General features: G+C 45.7%; 1 protein-coding gene across 1 annotated transcript in view; it reads left to right on the top strand.

Moving 5' to 3' along the window:
- LRFN2 (leucine rich repeat and fibronectin type III domain containing 2) overlaps nt 1–20,952 on the top strand; it is a 196,935-nt gene that overhangs the window by 138,229 nt on the left and 37,754 nt on the right. Inside the window, exon 2 of the mRNA XM_003281495.4 lies at nt 17,196–18,613. Coding sequence (XP_003281543.1) covers nt 17,214–18,613 — 1,400 coding nt within the window. The 5' untranslated portion in view covers nt 17,196–17,213. The remainder of the gene's footprint in view (nt 1–17,195; nt 18,614–20,952) is intronic.

Raw genomic sequence — 20,952 nt, 5'->3', positions numbered from 1 at the left:
GGCCACCACCTTATGGTCCAAGATGACTGCTCAAGCTCCACCCACCCCGTCTACGTTCCAATCAGTAGAAAGCAGGAAGGAGCAAAGACGGGTGTGACCTTTTACTAAGGATACTTGCGAATCATCACATAGTAGACGTTTGCTCACAACCCTTTGGTTGGAACTAAGTCATGTGGCCGCAACTAAGTACAAGGGAGGCTGGGAAACATAGTCTTTATTTGGGGGTGGCCTTTTGGCCAAATAACACTTGGGACTTCTTTTCTCTTTTTAAAATTTGTATATTTTGTTGTAAATTTACAATTTGTATATATTTATGGGGTACAAAGGAATGTTTTGATTTATAAACACATTGTGGAATAATTATATCAAGTTAGTTAACATATCCACCACCTCAAATACTTAACACTTTTGTGGTGAGAACATTTGAAGTGTGCTCTCTTAGCAATTTTGAAATGTACAATACTCTATTATTAACTATATTCACCATGTGCAATTGGGGATTCTTACTAGGGAAGAATAGGAAAATGGGTATTAGGGAACAACCAGGAGGCTGTGATAGTCACCCCATAGAGGAAGGGCACAATGCTGCCTATCAAGGAAGAGTTGGTTGCTTTGGTTACACTTCTGAGCCCCTAGCCTGACTTCCCTATTACCCCTCCCAACTAAAGAAGGAAACTTCCCTTGCTTCCTTCCTTTGGCAAAATAGGCCCAGGACCCCTTTCCCAGTCCAGAGAGCCTCCAGCCAACCTCCTCCATTCAATCTCCAGCTCCGCAAGGGAATTGAAGCCAGAAGCTTCCTTGGCTCTGCCTTCTGCCAAAGGACAGGAAACATGTATATGGTGTGAATCAAGAGAAACAATTAGACTCTCCCAGCCTTGCAATCTCTCCAGACACCACCCCCACAAGTCAGGAGATAGTGCCTAAAAATTCATTAGTGATTCAGTCCTTTGGTAAAGGCAGTGTAGAATTCTCATTTAAGATAATCAGCCATTAATATTTTAACCATCAATGTATTTGATCTTTTTGAGTATTGCAGCAAGATAAGAATCCAAAAGATTAGGGCTGATGGAGGGTGCAAAGATTTCATTTTTATGTTTTATTGTAAATTTACCATTTGTATATATTCATGGGGTATCATTATTACTTCGGCAGAGGTGAGTCTCTTTTGGCCTCAGGCTCGCCTTGATTTCCTGATTCTCAAAATAATTATTTTTTCACCCTATCTGAGGCTGCCAGAGGTGGGGTCTGGAGGGGAGCACGTGCTTGGTGGGTGCACTAAACCCAGGGGGTTGCAGGAGAAGCACAAAACTCACTACCTCAGCCAAGCACTTGGCTCTGCTTCTCCTCTTCATAGTGGGAAGGTGTGAGCTGCTTCCACAATTCAGCAAGCCCGCAAATCCCAAGGCCAAGTGATGGGTGTGAGTGCAGGAAGGATTCACAGGTGTGAAGGACACTGCTCAGGAGGACTCACACTCCCGGTCTCTCACAGGCTATTGCCCTAACACTAGGAGCACTCATGGCTTTTGACACCTAAAGGCTGGACCTCCCTCCCTGAAACTCCAGGGCATGCTCCCCATTTTTTCTTGGTTAATTATCAGTTAATATCAGTGCTTGATGATAAAGTGATTACTGTTTGGATAGAGCCTTGTGTGCATTTTGTTGGTTGATTCTAATGGAGGAGAACAGAGGTCAGTCCTAGGGTCCCTAGACTCTGGCAATATCTACAGAGCTCTTTGAGAGTCCAGATGGATGAGGGGCCACCTACTAGGTAGGCCACCCAGAGTACATCATCTAAACACCTTGATGGGCCTCACTTTATCTGTAAATAGAAATAACTACCACACCCACTTCATAGGGTGGGTAGGAAGATGAAATGTGTTAAAGCAGAAAATGCTTAGCATAGAATCAGCACTCAAGTGTTCACCATTTGATGATGATGATGATGATGATGATGATATCATCTACGTTAGAAGTAATGAAGAGTGAGAATTATTTGAGCTAAAGTCAAGTCTTTCACCTTCTGAGAAGTTCACAGAAAAATAAAGGTTTGGGAACAAACTTGTTAAAGGTTCTAAACTCAGGTCCCCATTTAGTTCAGGTGGGAGAAGACATCACAGGATGGTGACAGCTCTGCCTATGGTGATGTTAAAGGTAGCCAAATTTGGGGAAAGAAGAGAGCCTGAGAGTGAGGCAGAATTCTGAGTTTGAGGTTAATGTCATAACATTACCACAAGTTTAAAGGTAATTAATGTCCTCATTTACACAAGAAAACTGAGGCATACGGTGGGGACATGCTTTGCTTGAGGTTAATGAGAAGGTTGGTGGGGTCTTCTGCTTTGAATAGAGAAAGTAGAAATACCTCGTTCTTGGAAAACTAATAGGATAATGAGGGAATGTGTGGCTTTGTTATAAGGAAGCCCCAGTCTGAGGGGAGACACAGCCCTGACTCAGGGAGCCCAGTCTGAGGGAGGCACAGCCCCATCCTCAGGGAGCCCCAGTCTGAGGGGAGACGCAGCCCCGATCTCAGGGAGCTCCAGTCTGAGGGGAGACGCAGCCCCGATCTCAGGGAGCCCCAGTCTGAGGGGAGAGCAGCCCCGATCTCAGGGAGCTCCAGTCTGAGGGGAGGCGCAGCCTCGTCCTCAGGGAGCCCTAGTCTGAGGGGCAGACACAGCCCCTCCTCAGGGAGCCCCAGTCTGAGGGAGACACAGCTCCATCCTCAGGAAGCCCTAGTCTGAGGGGCAGACACAGCCCCGTCCTCAGGGAGCCCCAGTCTGAGGGAGACACAGCTCCATCCTCAGGAAGCCCCAGTCTGAGGGAGACACAGCCCTATCCTCAGGGAGCCCCAGTGTGAGGGGGGGACACAGCTCCCACTTCTCTGGGAGGTCTAGTTTGAAGGAGAAACAGGGCAGATTTTGCTTTTATCATTTGTCCCCTGCCTGCACCTCTCTGTCTCCTACTGGAAAAAGATAACTATGTGTCTTCCTCTGTGCAGACTGTCTTGCCTTTAATAGATTGCAGCCTCCCAGAGGACAGAAAGAAAACTATTTACTCAGACTCTGTATGGAGCTCAGCACAGCAGGTGTTCAATGTATACATATCGCTGCTAATGATGTAGCACAATAAATACATTTAGCCCCAGTGACAGAAGCCTGATGAACACAGCACACAGCAGCTGTACCAGCAAGGCCATTGGCAGTGAGGAAGCTGCTGGGGAGGGAATTATTAAAAAGCCTGTAATGATCAGACACGAGGAATGTAGGGGCAGCAGGGAAGGGGGAGATCCTTTCTCCTCTGTAGCCCCCATAACAGGTGAGCTGGGCTGCAATATGGACTTCGTGGGCCCTAGACATTTTTGCCTTGGAATGCTTCTTCCTTCATTAAAATTAAAAATTAAAAAATCCACAGCTGGTTGCCTTTCTCCTGGGCAAGGAGGCCTCCTACACCCAGACTACACCCCAGCCTTGGATTCAGGAGTGGCCAGGCTGGAGGAAGATTTGATTATTGCTCCCTAGTCATGGCTCTATTCCTGCCCATCTGACCCACAACAGCAGAATTTCCTAAACTAGTGGTGAGGTCCCCAGGAGGTGCTGAGTTCTATGAATATGTTTTACATTTCAGCTTTTTATTTCGGTGGCAATCTAAAATTCATTCTTTACCAAAGCTTCTCCTTGATAACAGCCAGTCGCAACTTAAAGAGAATGCACTTAATAAGAACTGTAATGGGAAACACTGTTTTGAGGTTTTACTGTGTGCCTGGCCCTGGTTAAGTGTTTTACAGGATTGACTCAATTAATCCTCACAACTTTATAAGATTATTCGATTTTACAGGTGAGGAAACTGAGGTATTGAGAGGTCAAGCAACTTGCCCAAGACCAGAAGGCCAGAAAGAGGCAAGCCAGGATTGAAGCTGAGGGGACTCCTTAGTCCTACAAAGTGGCTGGACCCCAGAGGCCATGTGCCTACCACTAGCCACCTTGCCAATAAGTCAATCTTCTTAAGCCAGCACTTCTCAAGCCAGGGCCTCTTGAAGATGCTTCCTTTAAAAGGTTTCTGTAATTGTCCACCTTTGGTAGATCGACCTCTCTCCAATCACAATACCTTGAATCTTTGTTCTTCCTTCTAAAATGTCCTCATTAAGACAACTGGCCCAAGCTGCTGAAATCCTACCACCTATCGTTCAAGGCCATAATCAGCACCACCTCTTCCAAGAAGCGTTCCCTTGCCCTAGTTGGTGGGGGAGTCTTCCATAGAATTTATCACTTCCTTTTCTCTCCACTTTGAGAACGATATCATCTGGGAAGGGCTAGGGCATACTTGGACTGGGATTCCAACTCTGCCTTTTGTCATAAGTTATTGAACAAGGTGTGGAAGCTTCCTCAGCTTCAATTTCTCCACTTATAAAATGGGCAGATGGTATTGCATTATTGAATGGTTTAAATGAAATAAAGTGTGAAACACCAGACACCCTGTAGATACTTCCCTCCTCCCTTGGATTGCACCTATCCAGGTATGTGTTTGTAAGCTCCTCCTGAGAAGAGGGAAGATGTCCCATCCAGCTCTTTCCACCACTCCATGTCTGCATGCCCACGTGGGGCTGGTGCTTGACAGAAGCCTAACTGAATGGTTGAATCATTGCTGCTGAGTAAAGCAGGTCCCCGGGGGGTGAGGTGGAGGGGGTGCAGGAAGGAGGGAGGGCTTGACTGCAATGTTCCAGCTCTTGACAGCAAACAAAGTCACCAGGGAGGAGACTGGAGATAATAAAAAAAAAAATCATGAAGAAGACAGAGGCAGGAGGAAGTGGAGAAGCAAAAAATTGCAAAGCAGGAAAAAAGAAGCCCTATTTGGACTTGAGTACTGAGAGGGAGACTGTGAGGGGTGGACAGAACTGCTAGGGTTTTCTGAGTCTTCACTGCTCCTTGCCCACATTTAATCAAACCAGGGCTGGAAATCAACTTGAATTGATGACCCCCACCCAGCTTAATTGCCCAGATGAGGAATCTGAGGCACAAAGAGAAGTGGCTTGTTGAGGTTCAAGGCAGGGTCAGTGCAGGGACCCAGCTTATAGAACTCCTATGCACGCTCTTCCTGCTGTATCCGGTTGTAGGTGAGAGTCAGGTTACTCCCATTCCCACCCGAAGAAAGACAATATTAGGAATGCAGAGAGCAAATCCCAGGGTAATGGAGCCTGGTGTTTGCAATAAAAATTTAAATGTGCTGTCCTGGTGGCAACAGCGGCTTTTATCTGATCAGCCTGTCAGCTCTTTAGAAGGCTGGGTTCTATAAATGGCAAAACCAGATTGAATTCATATTTACTGCTCTTGAGACTGTGGGTTTGTTGTTTCCAATGGATTAATTTCTCTCATCTGTCTCTGTCTCTTTCTCCTTTTTCCTTCTCCCTGTTCTTTCCCTTCTTCATTTTCCTATACTTCCAAGTGCCTTAATTATCCAATAACTCATTGAGAAAGCTGAAAAGAGAGAAGGACTACCTGTCTGTGCTATTTTTCATTTATTTGCTCCTCCAAATAAACTCTCCACCTTTAACTGCCCTGCTCTGTGCCCGGGTAGGGTGACCTGTGCGGGCAACTACATGCAAGTTTCCTTACCCCTTGGCCTCTAGTTGGGTTTGGCCACTGGGAGGCATCAGCAGGTGGTGAGAGGGTGGTGAAAGACACAGGCTAATTCCCTTGGCCAGCTCCCTCCCAGCCCTAGGTTATCAGTGGGTTGTATCTGTCTACTTAGGGCTACATCCTCCTGTTGGACAACTCTTTTCCCATGGCTATGCCCTCACTGGGTTCTAGAAACTGCCCTCTACCTTTGTCCCTTTAGGCTAGGGGTGGAAGGCTGAGTAGCTCCCCTCTGTTGCCACCCACTGGGTGCTACACAACCTCTTCTTTGTTCCCCCACCCTGCCCACATCTCTCTAAATGGTCCCTTCATCAAACATCCTTCAGTTGCTGCTTGGATTCTCTCATCTGTTTCCTCTCAAGCTCCTGACTGATAATGTGTCTCTACCCCTTCTCTCCAGAACTGTGGGGACACAGGAGAGCAATAAAGAAAGGCGCAGGCAGGGAGACTCTGCTCCATTTGCCTTTCGCAAAGTGGGAGGAAGGATCTGGGGCCTGAATTATACCTGGTCTTGGGGGAAGCATTTGTAGTATGTGCATGGGGATAAAATGGCATATAGGCCTAGCCTCTCTTTGCTCTCAAAGGCCCTGGAAGTCCTGATTCGTATCTCATCCTGACCCTTTTGTGGCTTCTTGGTAAATACTTCAGAGCTGGCTAATGCATGTGAGTTAGGGCAGCCTATTGTGGGAATCCCCCAAATGGGCCTTTTCCCTATTGCGGCTGTTTTCTATGAATTATGTTTACTGAAATAATTTGTGGGGGCTCAAAAACAGGAAAGGTAGTCACAGCTGAAAAGTCCTCTTGTTTCTGTGCATCTTATAAGTCCAGGTTGGCCAACAGGTGAGGATTCTGTCCCAAGGCCAAGGAAAGACCAAACCTTGCCGGTACCACGTGGGATCCCTTTGTCTGTAACCTGTTCTCCACTGCAGCAGCCCTGCCTGGCCACCCACAAACAGGCAAATGAAACACAAACGCCCTTCAGGAAGGAAATTTGATTTTCTAAATTATTTTTGTTTTAATAATAAGAGGGGTTATTAGAATCCTAAGATTAAATATGCTATGCGTAATGTTACACCACACACATAATAACAGGGCAGGGTGATAACTGCAGGCCTGTGTAATAAGACTCTCCTCAGAGCAGCCTGAGGACATGATGCTCAAGAGACGCAGCCTGGCCAGCCCCTGCTGAGGCCCAGCTCCGTACAACCGGGAGGGGTGTTCAGGGAGACCAGGCCCTCAGCAGGGCCCCATGCAGTGAGGAGAGGTGGCTGTGAGGAAACCGGAGGACATTGCTCATCTTAGCCTCAGACCCAGGAGGCAGAAATTTGGGCTTATCCTTGGTATACAGAAAGAAGATATAGCTCTGTCTGATGGAGCCCCAGTCTGAGGGGAAACAGAGTCCCATCCTCAGGGAGCCCTAGTCTGAGAGGAGACCCAGCCCTGTCCTCAGAGAGCCCTAGTCTGAGGGGAGACGTGGCCCCATCCTCAGGGAGCCCCAGTTCCATCCTCAAAGGGTCCCAGTCCGAGGGGAGACTCAGCCCCGTCCTCAAGGAGCCTCAGTTGGCTGAAGGAAATACAACCCCTACCTGCAGTAACTTTCAAGTCTTGTGTCAGCCCATAATTATGGAGTCTAGCCACAGTAACCTTTAATGCTACCTAGCCTTCTAGCCTTTGCCTACCCTCTATCCTGTGTAGGTTGAAAAAGAAAAGCCTATTTTAATTTTCGCCTGGGCCAACCATAATGAGGAGAGTAATCATAGAGTGAACATTCTCCAGTGAAATGGAAATGAGTTTAGGATTATCTGCCACTTTGCGTTATTCACCCCACTGCTCCCTTTATTAGCCCCCTCCTAGAGAGGACCCTGCAATGAAGTTGCTCCTGGATGGGTACTAGGGAAAGGGTGAGACCTTTGGAGGGCAGAGGGTGCTGGTGTGTTAGTGAACTGGGGTGCTCTGTGATTCAGAGCAGGAGGGAGTAAGGGGTTGAGATAGCAAGGCCTGGGGCCTGGCACTTGAATCTGCTGGGGAAGACCTTGGGCAAGGGAGAAAGGCCCGGCAAGGCCCTGGTGACTGGAAATGCATCCCTGGGCATTCTCCACCTTCACCCTCTGGGTGAGAAGGTTCCATCCAGGAACTCTGGTCTCCCTCCAGGTTCCTAGGGTTGGAGCCTTGCTTGAGAATTAAAGATGCTTGAAACATGGGCAGTGTTGGGGGTCAGGGGCAGTTTAGACAAAGAATCTTCAAAGTCATGACTGATTCAAAGCAAAAATCTCATTGTGTGACATGAGAGCCCCCACGTACTCACACCTGTAGGTTGGAGTGGAGGCTGATAGGCAGGGAGAGGAGGAGCAGCTCAGGGTCTAAACTGACGCTGAGAGCTGCCAGCGTGTGGGTTGTCTGTGTCCCCAAAGCAGGGACAGATCACAGCAACCATGAAGATTAATGCATTCGAAGCTGACAACACAGCAGGAAAACAGCATTTGTTTTCCATCAAAGCTGAACAAACAAGCTGTGCTCCCTCTCTCTTCCTCAGGCGGACTCACTCACATCCAGGCCCCCATTGGTAAAACCTAGCCCTCCTTTACCCACACAGCCCTCCAGCAAGAGACACACCCATTCACTCACCTCCATTCATGTGAGGCCCCCCTCACTCATACACCCTCAGGAGCGCTGTCACACACGCCCACTTTTGCACAGATCTTCCTCACACACACACCTCTCCATTCACATTCTAGCCTCCGCGTTCACAACCCTCACGCCATCCATGCATGGGCCTCCCTCCATTCATGCACAGACACTCATTCACACATTGGCTCACACGTGTCTCAAGACAACAGACGGCGAGTGCCGCACAGCCCAGGTCGTGAATATCCTGGGTAGAAGATGTTTTCCATTAAACTATTACTACCAGTCATTGGCATGTGAACTGAGGTCTCCTTCCTCTGAAAGTTGCTGGTGTTAGTTAGTTATTGACAAGAACATGCATGATTTTTAGATCATTTTTTATTTCCCTGCATCTCACGTTTCTACAGCGGCCCAGTCCCTTATATAATGACAGTTATAATTAAGAAGTTTGCTTTGAGCTGGATTCCCCAGAAATGGAACAGTGATTTGAAATAAGGATTTGAGTGTAAGTAGTTTATTTGGGTAATGATTGCAGGAAATGAGGGAAGAGAAGTGGGGAAATGAGATGGGCAAAGGAAGGAGGCCCATATACATTGCATTAAGGAGCAGGTGACTGGGAAGGGCAACTGAGGCTCAGCCCTCCTAGGGGCCTGTAGAAGACTATGTAGAATGTGCCTTGGAGTTATCCCACCCAGGAGGTGAGGAAGGTGGTTGAGGTATTTATCCTCTATCTCCCTCACTAGCATTGGTTGGGGACTGTTCTCTGGAGGCAATAATTCCTTAGCGCACCCAGCCTAACCCAGAGGTGCAAGCATGCACTTGCATTAAGTCAGAGGCCACAGGGTGTCAGAGGGGCCAAGGGCTACTGTGTCTGTTCATGCTGGAGCATCCATTAATTCATTCATTCATTTATTCATTCATTCACTCATTCTCTCCTCAAACATATATCCCAGGTGCCTACTCCGTGCCAGGTACTGGGTTTGCTACCATCGACTCAGAGCTGAGCCACACACAATCCCTGCCAAGAAAGGGTTCCCAGGTGCACAAGGATAGAAGGCAGGCAAACACATAATTATGTTGCAACACAATAAAAGCTATCACGGACGTGCTAACACGGAGGCATAATGCTGTCATTGTGAACAGAGAGGAAGTGGTTCTGAGCTTAATAACTTACTTATGATAACAATTGCTTATCTTGCACAATAGAAGTTTAAAAAGAGCCTAATGGGCTCATTCTGCCCTTTTGATGTTTTAGACATTATTTTGCCTTTTTTTTTTTTTTCCTGTTGTCTGTGTTACCAAAGACTGCTGTTTTTACCGGGTTTATGAAGAAGTTTGGAGATTCAGGATGTGGCTCTTGTCCCCAAGGTTTTGTTTGGGGAAAGAACAGGGAATGTTCTTGCCCATCTTGTGTGGGTGTCTTTTTTTTTTTTAACTTTATTATTGTTATACTTTAAGTTTTAGGGTGTCTTTCTGCAGCCACTAAGCTAGAACCTTCTGAGAGCAGGAGGCTCACTCGGGGATTCTCTGTCTCTCTTTGTCTCTTTTCCCCCTTCCTTCAAATTAGAAACTGTGACTCCAAAGTCGAACTAAGAGGTCCCTGAAGTTAAAGGCTATGCCTCCCCTGTCAGACTGCGATCTCTCTGGAGCAGGGGCCCTCTCCTACCCCAACACACACTCATTGAGCCTGCTTCTGCTGCCTCTTCTCAAGATTCTAGAAGAATCTCTATACAGGGTGACTTTGTAAAGGAGGTTTTGGAAATCAACTCACTGATGCTACCTCTTAGATGAAACCTCAGAATGCCACTTCCTGAGAGTGTGTGGGCACCCTGCAGGGAGGTGGATGTGCTGGAGACAGCAGGGCCGGGATAGGGGCTTCATACTGGAGCTGGCACATGGTGCTGGCAGCATTCACCCCCGGCAACTCCCAAATCAGAAAAGCAGCATGTTTCTGGGCTTGTATGCCCCCATCCAAGTGGAACTCAAGTTTCCTTTCCCCACCCTTTCTCCAGAGCTGGTCCCTCCAGGGCTCACCTTGAGTGGTGTGATTTATGGGGAGCAGTGGGGCTCTGGGAGGGGAAGTCTGGAAAGAAGGTGCAGGCGGCTGCCTCTCCCTGGCAGATCCCAACCCCTCCCACTCTATTAATTCACATTTTCCAGGCCTGGAGCACACTGGAGGGACCATTTCTTTTTACCTGAAGCGGAGACAGGCATCTTACTTGATTTACAGGCTCTAGGGGCGGGCGGCTCCTTGGCTGGTTGCTAAGGTATCTTTTAAATGGAAATCAGGGTGCAGAGATATCACATATATTGTGCCAGCCATCTGCTAACTGTTGCCTCTTCTGTCTGGAACAGCTCGAGGTGGTTCTGACAGGGAGGCAGAGCCCAGGGAGGGGAGTGAGGGGAGGAAGCCCCTGGCTGGGGGGAATGCCTGTGGTCAAGCCAAGGAACAAGAACTTTCCTTTTCTGCCACCATGTTCGTTATTTTTCCACTCTCTGTCCTCATCTTTCTTTTTCCCTTTTGTTTTAAATGTAAAATCACATCTGGGGGCTTTTATCACAAACCAAGTGCCTAGTTCCACAACTTTATATTTATTATTGCCAGTATGTATTTCTGAACATGTGTATGTGTGTGAGAGAGACTCACTATTATCAGGGCCTGACAGGTGGGTCTTTCTGGGCCAATTAGGCCTCTCTGCTTCCGAGAATGCCAGCATCCCTTCCAGGCCCAACCCCAAGCAGGAAACACAAGTGCCCGCATGTAGCCTAACAGCTGGTTCACCACCAGTTACTAAGCAAACCCGTAGTGGAGACAGCCAGTCTCTCTGCACGCCAGGCACATGGAAGCCTCCAGAGGGGCCTCCTTTATTCTGAGCATGGCCTGGAGCCGGACGATCTCGGTTTAAGTTGTGGTTCTCTCCAGGGTAGCTAGGGGAGTTTCGACAGGCTCAAACCTCTTTTAACCTCACTTCCTAGTAGCTAAAATGGAGATGACAATATTCAGGGCCACAAGGTAGGGTGGGGCAAGTTGCTCACTGCACGAGGTTGCTCAGATAAGGGAACCCTACCAGTGGCCAGCAGGAACACCTCTTTCTGCCTGCACGAGGGTACCTTGTGCAATTATGGTGGCACTCACTTTGTGGGGTTGTGAAGACTGCATGAAGAAACCCAGTCAAGGAAGGGAGGAGATACTGTTTCTATCCTGGGGAAATGCCCAAGACTGGACTGCTTCTCTGAAACGCTATAGGTTCGGTGTGGGGAGTGTTTTTCTTCTCCCTGCTCCCCTGTATCTACCTCTCTTTGCCACCCTGCCTTCCCCCAGCGCAGGCTCACAGACATTCTGGGCAGACAAGCTCTTGTTCCTTTGCAGATGGATTCCTCCTATGAAGGCTGATTCTGACATTTGATACCAGCATCCATTTCAGCCTCGCTTCTGATCCCCACACACCTCTCTCAGCTTTGCCCACAAATAATCCCACTGCCCCTCCTGCCCACTTTCATTTATCTCTTTGTTCCTGGTCTGAGCCCTTTTCCCTAATTGCCATGTGGCTATGAACTTCTGAATGTTCTGTTGTGAGCCCAGATGGAAGATATCCTGGTTCCCCTCCACCACCTACACCACCCTAAGATACTTAGAGGGAACTAGGCCTGGCATTCCTCTTTCCAGCATTTGTCCAAATTCTTGCCCAAAAGAGAGAGCCCTTGCACCCTAGATATACACTAATTACACATATTCATCCAGTCCTCTTGTCTCCCTCCCAACTTGGGATTTAAGCCGCCTTTTGTTTGGCTGTTAGAACAATATATTAAGTGACAGTTCTCAGAATACAATTTTAATTAAGATTCAATAGTCACTTCTCTGTCAGTAATCTTCCATGCTGATTACTTAAAATATATTTACCCAGCTCTATTATGTCACAGATTTGAATTCATTAGACGTTTGTTAATCCTCCACAAACTTTTTTAAAAATGTGGTTTGTTTAGCCTAATTTACAAGGACACAACTGTTTGAAACAATGGGCTCTGTGCCTCTGAGCTCCAGGATATGCATCCGGAAGTGTCTGGGCCTTCCTTGCTTGCTGTTGCCATTGCTGCCTCTACCAGAGGGCAGGCGACACAGCCAAGGGTGGAAAGGCATAAAGGATGGTGGAGGCAGTCCATCTATATTGCACAGATGCGGTCCATATGGGTCAGCCTCCCAGAATGCAGAGCTGGCAGTGGGAGGGTGGAGAGAGGATCTGGAGGAACAGTGGAAGATATCCAGCACAGGCCATGAATAGCCTTGGCCCTGGGCCCAGGGGCACCTGACAAATATCATTTCCTGTGTGCCAGGACTTGAAAATGTTGGGAAGTGCCGTCTAGCGTTAGAACACTGCCACATTTACTGATAAGAGCTCATAAGGGAGATGGCCTTTCTCATGGGGCCATAGAACACTACCCTATGCACACACACACACACACACACACACACTCAATCACCTCTTGATTAATTAGCAAGGAACATCCTTGGATGTGGCTGTGGCTGTTTGTGTGCTCCCGTGGGTATAGAGAATACCACTCAACTACATTTGAGCAGATGCCATACGCAGAAAAATGTCGGCCTTCTTCATTCTGTGACCACAATGAGTCATAGGGAGGTGTAGCTAGAAAACTCAAGACTCAATTCAAACGGAGAAGACCCTCATTTTGTTCTATGAGGCCCCAGCAAGTAGAGACCAAGAAGGCCAGAACACATTAGAGCACAGAGCAAGTTGGAAAGGTGGCAGGTGGAAAGCTTCCATGTATCAACACCTGTGACCTGGTGGGGCCTGGGTAAGGTGAAGCTGGTCTACCTTAGATAGGAGCTTGGTGAGAACAGGGACTGGCAGGGTGGGGAGCCCAGGGCAGAGCTGCGCGGAACTGGGCACTTTGGCCAAGGCTTTTAATGAAGGTGCCCATGATGAAGATGAAAAAAAAACACACATAGAACAGAGGTCAGCGAACTCTTTCTGTAAAGGACAAGATAGTAAATATTTTAGGCTTTGGTGGCCACGTGTTATATGCAGCAATGGCTCACCTCTGCCACGGTGGCACAAAGGAAGCCACAGGCAATATGTAAACAAATAAGCATGGCTGTGTTCTAATAAAATTTTATTTACAAAAACAGGTGACAGGATATATTTGGTCTGTGAGCTACAGTTCACAGCACTACCCAGTATGGTAGCCAATAGCCACATATGGCTAATGAGCATTTGAAATGTGCTCTGAGGGTAAAATACGCACCAGATTTTGAAGACTTTGTAAACTAAAAAAGTTAGCCATCTCATTAACAATTATATTGATGATATATTGAAATAATATTTTGGATACAGCTAGTTATATAAAATACGTTATCAAAGTTAATTTCATCTGTTTCTTTTTACTTTTTTAAAAAATATGGCCACTAGAGAATTTGAGCCACATTTTTTGCTAACATCATATTTCTACTTCACAGTGATGTTCTCTCCAGATAAAATATAGGGCAAGCCTCTGGCCCTTGAAGGGTCTCAGGTAGGAGATTTACCCTTAAAGAGGCACAATAATGGAATTCAAATATGCATAATAAAGTGTATGATAGGAATAGATTTTTCAATATATTACATATCTTTTAAAAAAAAAATAAGCTATTACAGGAGGCCGAGGAGGGCGGATCACCAGGTCAGGAGATCGAGACCATCCTGGCTAACACGGTGAAACCCTGTCTCTACTAAAAATACAAAAAGTCAGCCGGGCATGGTGGCAGGCGCCTGTAGTCCCAGGTACTGGGGAGGCTGAGGCAGGAGAATGGCGTGAACCCTGGAGGCAGAGCTTGCAGTGAGCCGAGATCACGCCACTGTACTCCAGCCTGGGCGACAGAGTGAGACTCTGTCTCAAAATAAATAAATAAATAAAAAATAAAGTAAGCTATTTTTTTCTGCATCTGTGCTCCTCAAACTGGGAGCTATGGAGCTCTACTTCCACAAGATATTGGCCAGGCGAGGTGGCTCATGCCTGCAAATCCAACATTTGGTGAGGCTGAAGCAGGAGGATCACTTGAAGCCAGGAGTTCGAGACCAGCCTGGGCAACACAGCAAAATCTGACTCTACAAAAATAAAAATAAAAATAATTAGCCAGGCATGATGGCACATGCCTGTAGTTACTCAGAAGGCCAAGATGGGAGAATTACTTGAGACCAGGAGTTTCAGGCTGTCATGAATTATGATTGTACCACTGCACTCCAGCCTGGGTGACAGAGCAAGAATCTGTCTCTCTCTCTCTGTCTGTCTCTCTGTCTCTCTCTCTCTCTATATAATATATATATAGATACCTATATTATATATATAGATATATTATATATAGATATCTATATATAATATAGATATCTATATATAATATATAAATATATATATAATATATAGATATATATAAAATATATATATAAAATATATATAGATATATAATATATAGATATGTATATAAAATAGATATATAATATATATAGATATGTATATAAAATATATATAGATATATATAAAATATATATAGATATATATAATATATAGATATATATAAAATATATATAGATATATATAATATATAGATATATATATAAAATATATAGATATATAATATATAGATATATAGATATATATATAATATATAGATATATAGATATATATAAAATATATAGATATATGTAAAATATATATAGATATATATAAAATATATATAGATATATATATAAAATATATATAGATATATATAAAATATATAGATATATATATAAAATATATATAGATATATATAAAATATATAGATATATATATAAAATATATATAGATATATATAAAATATATAGATATATATAAAATATATATAGATATATAAAAAAAAAATATATAAAAATATATAGATATATATAGATATATATATAAAATATATATAGATATATATAAAATATATATAGATATATATATAAAATATATATAGATATATATATAATATATAGAGAGATATAGAGAGATATATGTAAATATATATAAATATATAGAGAGATATAGAGAGATATATAAATATATAATATACATCATCTCTCTCTCTGTATATATATATATATATATATATATATAAAACTGTTGCTCATAAAAGGGATGTCTTTATAGTAAAAAGAAATAGGAGTACTGCAAAATTAAACATTAATTTAGTGTTTCACTGCAGCAGAATTTCTCAGTTCTTCTAAACTTGCTCATGCGTATACAGCTATTGTGAGAGAAAGCAAGAGTAAGCAATGCTTCCCCAACTTACTGGCCTTAGAAGCCATTTTTGCAGAACTCGAATTAGTATGTTTAGAAGGCAATTTGAGGGGCTGGGCACAGTGGCTCACACTTGTAATCCCAGCACTTTGGGAGGCCTTGGCGGGTGGATCACCTGAGGTCAGGAGTTTGAAACCAGCCTGGCCAACATGGTGAAACCCCATCTCTACTAAAAATTCAAAAAATTAGCTGGGCATGGTGGCGTGTGCCTGTAGTCCCAGCTACTTGGGAGGCTGAGGCAGGAGAATTGCTGGAACCACGGAGGCGGAGGTTGCAGTGAGCCAAGATTGCAGCACTGCACTCCCCGGGAGACAGAGTGAAGCCACAATCAGTGTGCATGATTTTCCAAAAGTCCGACTCAACTAGTTATCATTTGTTCTTTTGCTCTAGCAGTAAAGCCCCAAGAAGCAGTATATCAATAAGGCCACATTTAGTACAACATGGGATAGTGAGGAAACTGTTGAGATTTGGAGGCACAAAGACCTAAGTCAGATTTCTGTTCCTTTCTTTCTTAGATAGTCATCCTTGTAAAAGCACCTACTATATGCCAGGCAGCGCTTTAGGCTTTGGGCATGCAGTGGTGAATGAAAAGAGGTCCCTTCTTCTTGGGGCTTTACGGCTAGAGCAAAAGAACAAATTATAAAGAAGACAAGTAGTTAAAACATAGAGTAAGTTGACAGGGATAAATTTCAAGGAGAAAATACGGAGCAGAGAAGAGGGCTATGCAGTGGGGCAGGGCGGGGATGATCATGGAAGGACATCTGGGAAGGCCTCTGGGAGAAGGTAACTTGTGAGTAAAGATCCAAAGGAGGCTCTGAGGCCATGAGCAATCCTCGTCTGTGTATAGATAATCCCTTCCTTCTGAAGGGGATCCCTAAAGCCCAAAAGAGCTGATGTATGTGAGGGTCCAGACAGAGGCTAATTGCTTATGAAGGGTTCAGAATTCACTCCTTTGCCTCCCATCACACCTCCTTCTTCACTTCCCACATTCTCAAAGATTCATGAACTATGTGGATTCTCCTTGGTGAAACAGTTCCCCACTGACCTTGGAGTCTCTCAGCACCAACTCTCTTCTTACCTACAACCTCATTCTTAAGGAATGCTGGTTCAATTTAATTTCATGCTAAGCCTAAACCAATTAAGAAGGTAAAATCATGTCTCAAAAAACAGCCATAACATCCTTTCAAACTCAATTATTGGATAAGCCAATGATATGGTATCTCATCCATCCATCCATCCATCCATCCATCCATCCATCCATCCATCCAACAGATAGTTATTGAGCAGCTACTGTGCTCCAGGCATTGAGCTAGGTAATTGGGATATAGCAATTAGTAAAACAGGCAAAAGTACCTGCCCTCTTTGGAGCTGACCATACAGGACTGAAACAGGAAACAATAAATAAACATCATAAATAAGTAAACTAAACAGTGTGTTAGAAGGTGATAAAGCTAAGGAAAAGAGAAACAGTAAAACTGCATTAGAGGGATTCATGGAAGAGATTAGGTCTTGCTTGAGCACATGCCACTCTCTGCCACTCCTTAAGGCAGTGAGGGTTAACATGAGGGAGGAAGCTCTGGGTGAATGCATTAGGAATTTGCCTCCTGACCCTGACCTTGTGTTTCTCCCTTCCAGGCGCTGAGTGACCAGACCATGGAGACCCTGCTTGGTGGCCTGCTAGCGTTTGGCATGGCGTTTGCCGTGGTCGACGCCTGCCCCAAGTACTGTGTCTGCCAGAACCTGTCTGAGTCACTGGGGACTCTGTGCCCCTCCAAGGGGCTGCTCTTTGTACCCCCTGATATTGACCGGCGGACAGTGGAGCTGCGCCTGGGCGGCAACTTCATCATCCACATCAGCCGCCAGGACTTTGCCAACATGACGGGGCTGGTGGACCTGACCCTGTCCAGGAACACCATCAGCCACATCCAGCCCTTTTCCTTTCTGGACCTCGAGAGCCTCCGCTCCCTGCATCTCGACAGCAATCGGCTGCCAAGCCTTGGGGAGGACACCCTCCGGGGCCTGGTCAACCTGCAGCACCTTATCGTGAACAACAACCAGCTGGGCGGCATCGCAGATGAGGCTTTTGAGGACTTCCTGCTGACACTGGAGGACCTGGACCTCTCCTACAACAACCTCCATGGCCTGCCGTGGGACTCCGTGCGACGCATGGTCAACCTCCACCAGCTGAGTCTGGACCACAACCTGCTGGATCACATCGCCGAGGGCACCTTTGCAGACCTGCAGAAACTGGCCCGCCTGGATCTCACCTCCAATCGGCTGCAGAAGCTGCCCCCTGATCCCATCTTTGCCCGCTCCCAGGCTTCGGCTTTGACAGCCACACCCTTTGCCCCACCCTTGTCCTTTAGTTTTGGGGGTAACCCACTTCACTGCAATTGTGAGCTTCTCTGGCTGCGGAGGCTCGAGCGGGACGATGACCTGGAAACCTGTGGCTCCCCGGGGGGCCTCAAGGGTCGCTACTTCTGGCATGTGCGTGAGGAGGAGTTTGTCTGCGAGCCACCTCTCATCACCCAGCACACACACAAGCTGCTGGTTCTGGAGGGCCAGGCGGCCACACTCAAGTGCAAAGCCATTGGGGACCCCAGTCCCCTTATCCACTGGGTAGCCCCTGATGACCGCCTGGTAGGGAACTCCTCAAGGACCGCTGTCTATGACAATGGCACCCTGGACATCTTCATCACCACATCTCAGGACAGTGGTGCCTTCACTTGCATTGCTGCCAATGCTGCCGGAGAGGCCACAGCCACGGTGGAGGTCTCCATCGTCCAGCTGCCACACCTCAGCAACAGCACCAGCCGCACTGCACCCCCCAAGTCCCGCCTCTCAGATATCACTGGCTCCAGCAAGACCAGCCGGGGAGGTGGAGGCAGTGGGGGTGGAGAGCCTCCCAAAAGCCCCCCGGAACGGGCTGTGCTTGTGTCTGAAGTGACCACCACCTCGGCCCTGGTCAAGTGGTCTGTCAGCAAGTCAGCACCCCGGGTGAAGATGTACCAGCTGCAGTACAACTGCTCTGACGATGAGGTACTGATTTACAGGTGAGCGAGCGGCTGTGGCAAAGGCAGGGAGGGTGTCTGGCTGGGGAAGGAGGAGGGGATGGGGAGGTTTTGGGGCTGCTCCCACCTATACCCCTCTTCCCCAAAGGTGTCTGTGGGGACTCTGGGGCAAACTGTGCCATTCGTGCAGGTAAGAGGAGATAGAAAGAACATCAGCTACAAGGCTAAGAAGAAAAGAATCCACACGGGCAGCCTGAGAGATATGTGTAGAGAAAGACCACACCTCCCGGCTGGGTGGCTGTGGTGAGTGGTCTTGTGGCTATGAGCTTCTGAATGTTCTGTTCTGAGCCCAAGTGAAGGATATACAAGGACAATGAATAGACCTCTGGGCTGAAGGTTCTGACGCCCCCAAAGAGGCATGCATTTGTCCTTCACCTGGACTCACATGCAGTCATGGTTAAGGCTCTGAGGTCAGAAAGAGTGAGATTCAAATCATGGCTTTTCCACTTGCTAGTCATTTCATTCTCCTGGCCTGCCTCAGTTTTCTCATCTGCAAGATAAGGATAATTAATACCTGACTTAGTTTGGACACTCACTAAATGCACTTATTCAGTTTTGGTAACTGAATCAAACTGGCTTTAAAAAAAAAGAGAGAGAGAGTGTGTTGACTCATGTCATTAACAAGTCAGGAACCTGCCTCAGGTTCAGCTGGATCAAAGGTCCCCTACAAACCTGTATTCTCAGTTTCTTACCTTCCCTAAGTTCTATTTTTCTCTGGGTTGGCTTCACTGTCAGGCAGTCTCTTTCCTCTGGGAGACCTCTGCTGGGTCCTCTAAGCAGCCCTAGAGCCTACTCAGAGCCCTAGAGGAAGAAGAGCTTCCCTTTCCCAATTGAGCGCTGATTGAGTCAGACCACATCCTGTGAGCCCCCTGGGTCTTACAGGTAGCGTCAGCCCTCTCACCTGTGCTGACCCCCCTGGGCCTTAGTCTCTTCATCTAGAAGTGAAGACAATGATATTGACCTTGAAAAGTTCTCTGAAAATCAAGGGTCATTTCTAGGTCTGGTAGAAAGGGAGGTTAAACGTGGAAAGCTGCAATAGAATCACATAAGTCATTCAGAGGGAAGAAGGTCACAGGGTGACAGAAGCCAGGGGCTGAAATGCTGACCACAGATGAGTTCCCTTATATGAAACATGAAGGACATGGCCTAAAACCTCACTGCTCAAGGAATGTATGGTGTCCTTTGAAATTCTGTATGTTTTATTTTATGCATGTAAAATGATTGTTTGGAGATGGGATGCCATGAGTTTCATCACACAGCCAAAGGGCCCATGGTGCAAGAGAGATCAAAAATACTTGATCCATCCTGGAGGTCTCCTCCAGCTCTGACTGTCTGAGTTGATGAGTCTCTGGATTGGAAGCTCTGGGGGAGAAGAGTACATGGGGAAGAATAGAGTCAATGTGACTGAGGGTGGGTGTGTCGTGGAAACTGTAGCGGAGCTGGGGAACTCCTCTTACCTGGCAGCTGCTGGCCTTATCTGGATAGCAGTGTCACGTCTCAGGATGGAGAGAAAGCAGCATTGGAACTTACCCACATGCATATATGCACATATATAGGAATATATAGATAGGGGCATATAGTCAAACTTAAATATGCATATGTGTATTTTTCTCATGATAAAAGTCATAGTCTTTATTGAAAATTTGGAAAGTAGGGAAAATTATGAAGAAGGAAATAAAAATTACCTGTAATCCCACCAGCCAAAGTTAATAAGAGAAATTTGGAAGGTGTCTGAGTTCATTCAAATGGTATTTATAATCAATCTAGAGTATATTCTGTATCTTAATTCTTCCCACTCAACATTACAGCTTGCTTAGTTCCCATGGTATTAAAATATTTTTATTTGGCTGTATTATAATTTATTTAACTAATCTCCTATTATTGGACATTCAGATGGTTTCTCATTTTTCATTACTAAAACTAATACAGTGAGGGATATTTTTGCACATAAATATATTTGTGCAACTTCAGTGATTTCCTTAGCAGAGTTTTCTAGGAGTTGAATTACTGGTTTATGGGTAAATTATAATCTTTATACATTACACATAAATATTTACCCTTTCACCAGTGGAAGTACTCATTTTGATCACACTTTTGCCAATATTGAATATATAATTACTTTCATCTTTGCCAATTTGAGAGGTGAAAATGGCACTTGCTTTAATTTGCATTTCTTTGCTAACTTATGAGGTTGACCTTTTGAAAATAAATATATTTCTTTACTTGTGAATTTATTATATAGTCATGACTTTGATAAAAAGTGTAAAGGCAAAAAGCTACCAGCTCTGCAGTTTGCACAGGGCAATGCAGTTCATGAGGGG

This window comes from Nomascus leucogenys, chromosome 17 (genome assembly GCF_006542625.1).
Source record: "Nomascus leucogenys isolate Asia chromosome 17, Asia_NLE_v1, whole genome shotgun sequence".
Lineage (NCBI taxonomy): Eukaryota > Metazoa > Chordata > Mammalia > Primates > Hylobatidae > Nomascus > Nomascus leucogenys.
The sequence above is the reverse complement of the archived record's forward strand: the minus strand, read 5'-3'. Positions and strand labels throughout refer to the sequence as shown.